The sequence below is a fragment of the Stegodyphus dumicola genome, chromosome 5, assembly GCF_044657685.1.
Source record: "Stegodyphus dumicola isolate Sdum_Otavi_A_Nest chromosome 5, ASM4465768v1".
Lineage (NCBI taxonomy): Eukaryota > Metazoa > Arthropoda > Arachnida > Araneae > Eresidae > Stegodyphus > Stegodyphus dumicola.
In genome coordinates this window covers 133,360,578-133,366,848 of record NC_140772.1, presented here as the reverse complement: position 1 = coordinate 133,366,848, position 6,271 = coordinate 133,360,578, and the positions used below count along the sequence as shown (strand labels likewise).

General features: G+C 30.6%; 1 protein-coding gene across 2 annotated transcripts in view; it reads right to left on the bottom strand.

The window, feature by feature from the left end:
* Positions 1-597: 597 nt before the first annotated feature.
* The window catches only part of Sply (Sphingosine-1-phosphate lyase), an 88,922-nt gene continuing 83,248 nt past the window's right edge, over positions 598-6,271 (bottom strand). For both annotated transcript variants that reach the window (XM_085817081.1, XM_085817080.1), the window contains one exon: positions 598-961. In XM_085817081.1, coding sequence (XP_085673207.1) covers positions 824-961 — 138 coding nt within the window. In that variant the 3' untranslated portion in view covers positions 598-823. The remainder of the gene's footprint in view (positions 962-6,271) is intronic.

Here is a 6,271-nt window from a genome sequence, read left to right as displayed (position 1 = left end):
TTGTTGATTTCTTCCCACAGTTTTTAATACATCTCTTTTTCCCCCCCTTTCACTTTCTGACACTTCCCTTTGTTGACAATTCTCTGTAGCAAGATTTTGCAACTCTGAATTAACTGACATATCAGTTCATGAAACTGAGAGTGGATAACACTAACAGTTACACTTTAATGTGTGATTTCCATTCTGCATTTGTGTTAAATGCAATTTTAATTAATAATTTTCCATATTCTTTTAAAAATTGTGTTTTAGAATTTTTTTCATATCATGCAAAGCTTATATGCCCTTTCTACACATATATAGAGAATAAATGTGTATAATATTCAATTCCCCCCCATTTAAATTTAGTACAATGCATAATGTATAAAGGATAACAAAATAAGATGAAAAATTATTTTATGAAGAAAGCAGTATGAAAAATTTAGGAATTACTAGCAATGGAATATACCTGAATTAATCTGTAATTACATTAGCACAATAAAGTTTCATCTAAATTAGAATTCAAAAAGAATAATCATATATATAATAGTTCTAGTTTCATTAGTTTGGCTAACTTGTGCATAGGAATACCTGTGAAATAAGGAGAAAATTTCAAGAGTGGAGAGTTTGCCCTGTAAACAAAAGTTCATTTGAATTTACTTAAAAATTTGTTATTATTTAATACATAAAAACTTATACTTGTATCACAATAAAATATACATAAAACTTCTTGTATATTATGTCACAATAAAAAATTATTATATTTCATACATATATAAGCTACAAATACAATAAATTCTTCACAAAATAATTCTGTCACACAAAATTCATTTTTACTAAACTTTTTTCACTTGACTATGCCATTTTCAACTTTTGGATTTTTAATTGGATTTTTAATGCTATAGCATGCATCCAAATATGTCCACACCAACTCGGACACAAGAGATCTGTCAGGAATTTGTTGAGCCATTCCATAAATAGCAGCCTAAGGATTAAGATTCTTATATTAGACATAAATTTATAACTCTTCAAGGATAATAATTTTTGCTACTTACTAAGAATAAAAAAAAAAAATAAAAATTTTATATTTTTAATTACATTTCTCAATTTTTATATGAGAAATCATAAAATGAACAAAACATTCATTACACATCATGAATGAAGAATATGTACACATTGATCTATTTTATTTTCTAGAACAACAAGCACTCTTTCATATTGTTAGAGATATCTTGCTCCACATAAAAAAAAATGGACCATCATTTGCTTTGCTGCTTCAATCCTAATACAAAAATCACATTCATTTCTTATAATTAATACCTCTGAATGCATTTCATAGTTCCTGCCACTTGTTTTTGGAATTTCTTCTATAATATGTTGCAAAGGCCAAATAGCTGTTTGTAGATGTATAATAAAACTTCTAGTAAACAATTCTTTTGATTCTAAATGGCATTTGAAAGTAATTTTCAGTCTTTATCCTACAGAAGCAGCAAGAACAACCAATTTTGGTACCTTTTTCTTAGCTTAATGCTTAAGTTTTCCCATTTTATCATAAGCCTAGATTACAAGACTGCTTGGAAACAGCAACAGTTAGGATATTTGTGGGTCTACAAACACTTAAACTTCCACAGTGTTACTATAAAATTTTCACATGCTAAATATTACATACTGCAATAACAGTGTGCATATTCCTATATGAATACAAATAATTTATATCAGTTTTTTTTTTTTTCCAGACAAAAGAAAACTAGTTCTTTCTGACTATACTCTCCTGAAATACTTTGTAATCAAAATAAGCAACCCGTACACGCATTTGCATGCAGCAGATTTCCACCTCCAAATCTGATGTTCATCTAACTGATTACTGTTTGTTTCTACCTTAAGTATGTTTTCCCCCCTCTCCCTCCCCCAACATAAAAGTTACCATTATCTTTAGCATGTGATTACTAATATTAAAAAAATAAATAAATAAATCCTTAGAGTTTGCATGAGTAATTTCTGCAGTTATCAGAATTGCACATATGCCAACATCTGATGAGACATAGGTATAATTTCATTGTCCACTGCTTATATTTATTTTTCTTTCATGCTACTTTTCACACTGCTTCTGTTTTATGGAGTTTTAATTAGAGGGAAATACACAGATTTTATTGGTTTGTTATCATGAGGTACCAACTTTTAACTACACCTTTCACACAATTAGAATTTACTATCAATTTACTTCAAGTATTCATGTATTTTCTTTCTTTTATTTATGTTTATTTATTATTCCTATTTTTATTCTTGCAGTTGCACATTTTCGTTACTTGTCCACACCCTCTGAATGAGCAAAATTCATATTATTAAATATTTCCTTTTCTTTTGCTTTCAAAAGCAAATTTAAATCTATAAATACAACTACATTTTACTGCAGTTTTATGCACATTAATATAAGTAAGACCATATTAGAAGACTTGCAACAAATTATTTAAACCACTAAATGCACTAAAAATAAACATATCACAGTAAAAGTTGGACTACTAGTATGGAAATTTAAATGAATAACAGTAAATAAAATAATAACGATTTTTACATCCTGAGTAAAATATAAATATAGTTGGGTGCTTAAAATACAGTATGTTACTTAAGTACTGAGCGTAACGTAATACCTTCTGTGAATGAACAATGGCAAAACTTATTTCCACTGATTTGTCACTAGAAGTAACAGTGGTGTGTATAACTTGTTTTAATGTTATTACTAAAACTTAGTTATTGTTGAATTTATTTCAATAAATTTAAGCTTACAAGATCCATCAACACGCTAACAACAATATAACCCCCCCAAAAAAAAGTAATCCCTCTAAAACAAAAAAAATTATTTAAAAAAATCCACTGACACATGCCAATGGTTTAATAGTTCTAGATGGCACCAGCTACTTAAGTTAATAACAAGTATGGCATGGTTGAAGACAGACAGCCGAACACCACTACATGTACTAACTTGTCTACAATATAAACATAAACTATACAAGAGTCGTACATCTAATCATCAATTTAGTTCTATGTTATGCTGATACGAATTGCATAAACAAATTTTCCCAGTCTTAGAGAAAAAAAATTTGTGCTGTTAGTTGGAAGATTTGTTACAGATGCATTTTTATGTATTATTACGCAGATAGCGTACTTTTGTTACAAAAGTATATTTGAATACCTGTTGGAAGTTTTGGTACATCTGCATTTTTTTCATTCACAAAAAAGTTAAAAGCATTTCTCCTAGGAATTCCCACATGGTTTCTTTTGATGTAAAATCATTATTCATCAATGTTTTGGAGAAAGGCGCAGTAAGATGTCTAAACACCAGACTTTATGAATTTCATTTCTCTTGCCCCAAAATTGATGAGCTAATAATTTCACTCACTCAACTCTGTTTGAAACAAACGCATTTTGTTTTCCAAAATAAGTATTACAAGCAAGCTGAGGGATTGGTCATGGAAAGCCCTCTTAATCCCATCTTTGCTGATATCAACATGCATTAGTATGAATCAAAATTATTTGAAACTTTGCCAAGTAGACAATACTTTTACCCTATTTGATGGTAATAAAGATGATTTAAAGTTCTTTCAATAATGAATTCCATTGATCCAGCTATTCAGTTCACTTCTGAACTAGAGACATCCAATTATCCTCCATTCCTCAACATTTTGGTCACATATAACATATCATGTAACATATCCAACTTCTGTGCTACTGTTTACCAAACCTTCATCAGTTTGCCTTCCACCACACTTCAAATCATGTCATTTGACTTAACAGAAGTTAGCATCATTTTATTCCTTTGTTTTCCGTGAACTTCAAGTTTGCTCCTCCAAACTAACCCTTGATCTAGAACTAAATTACTTAAAAGCAGTTGCTATTGAGAGGGGCTTTTCACCCAACATTATTAACAAAATGTTTAAAAATTTCTCATCTCAACACATCAAAAGGCACTCTCTCATCTTGGGAGATTACAAGAATTTATGTTGTCAATCCTTTCTTTTTATCGATTAGCTATAAAAATGCTCGTACTCTACAGAAATTTAATTCTCTCTCTCTCTTTTTTTTTTTTTTTTTTTCTTCTATCAATAAAATTCCCAGTTCCATACTTAAGGATCCCATTCTGGATATGAGTTCCTGGGGTATTTATCGGATTTCTTGCCAGTGTGGTTTAATTTACATTGATTAAAAAAAGAGATCCTTAAAATTTTGTGTTAAAGAACATGAGGCACATGTTAGGAAAAAGAATGACCAACAATGCTGAGAACAGAAACCCTCTGTTGCTCAGCATTGTTGGTCAGAAAATCACTCTTTCCATTTCTACAGCAAAAATTATTCAAGAAACATCTTCCATTGGTGAATTAGTTTTCTAGAGGCGTTTCACATTCAACAACTACAAAAATTTCTTTTTAAGTTAATGACCCAAATTCCAATCCATCTTTATCCTCAGCCCTTTCAGAAATTATGTTTTAGTTTTCTTGTTTCATCAATAGATGGTGCCAGTAGCTTGACTTCTTTGCAGCCATTCTTATCTTATCACCATATTCTATCTCGCTCATTTTGAAACTAGTCCTGCAACATTTACAAACATTATGCTGATTCTTGTTGTTTAACTTACTTCTAAATTAATCATTATTCAGTGTGTTATTTTAACCTAAATTAAAAATTCATTTCCATTTAATGTAAATTTGATTAATTCTTGAAAAGGTGGTTTAATTTCATTAAAGATAGATATAAGCCCTATTTTTTTTCTTTGCATTTTTTTTTGGGAGGGGAACTAATATTTGGGTCTGTATGAAGTGGAGTATTTCCAAAGTTACAGGATTGGGGTATCAACAAAAGCTATGGTACACGACTTTGAAAACGGATAAATAATTATAAGTAATTTAAGTTTTTTATATGCTATATCCATAATTTGTATCTCTTTAGTATCCATTTAAATAAAGAACAATCTGCTTGTTCAAACTTCTGCTGGAATGATTGGTTACATCTTCACCAACTTTCATGTTCGGTGGAATTTCATAATTGGATCAGATGCTCTATTTTCATGTTTAAGGCATATGAAATACATTGGCTTTTAAGTTCAAAATGCCTTTTCTTTTCCAAATTTTGTATAATTTTAAATGTAGGCTTTTGATATTCAAGTTGGTAACAAATAACATGACTCTTTTCATAATTTTAGAGCAGAAATTTTCATGTATCTTGAATTAGGTATTTTCCAAGTTTTCAATAGCTTTCCCAGATAGTCGAGCTTTCATTGCATAAATAATAAAAAAGAGGCAATAATCTAACTGAAAGCAGTTTTTATTTAACCCTGCCCACAAACATACACATAGACATGCACAAAAAAGGGGATTAATACTATTTAAAAATTTGACTATGTATATTTAGGAAACAATTAGTCATAGCACAGGACACGATATCATGGAAAACTGTATTTTATATAAAGGTTCACACATAAAACAAAACAGTCTAGGTTAATATGCTAAAAACAATGCTTAAACATTACAATTGTAGGAACTTTCACAAGCAACCATCTGCTTTATCTGTTGAATCGAAATGAATGGCTTGATCAAGTTTGTTTCCTTTTGTCAGAAAACTATATCTTATATAGAAAAATACTATATCCAGAAAATAAAAAAGTGAATGATTGCAATGGTCTCAGAACGAGCAGATGAAAACAGGTGATCTCGTCAGCCCCCCCCCAAAAACCAGACGTGTACCTCCAAGATATTAAATAAGTTGTTAGACATATTACCAGCATCTCTAAGATATATAGTACATTTTGCAAAATAGTGGAATAGCCCAACATAAAATACAATCTTACTAATATTAAACCTAATCTGATTTATAATACACAACATGTTTTAATACAGATCAAATATTGAGACCTTAGATAAATACAGTAATTTAGGGATGCACAATCTGTTGCCTGCATGTGGTCAACTTATGACGTGGCGAGATCTCTTAAAATTTTGTTATGATTTGACATGTTGTTTGTCTCTAGAAGGGATTGCGAGCAGAAAAAATTTCACCGCATCCCCCTTCATCATTCATTCTACTCTCTCCTCTTGAAGTGAGATTTGGCCCTGAGCCAAGTTCGCGGCATTCAACCAAAGCAAGTTCCACCGCCTGAGCGCGAAAAATGTTCCTAGCCTGTATAGCGCACAGATTGAGGAAGGGTGTGGTATAATGTAGCACAAGTATGTTTGCACACACCCGGTAGTAAAAACGGAGAGAAAAAAAATTTGCTCAGGTCGGAAGGTGCTGCATACATTTGTTT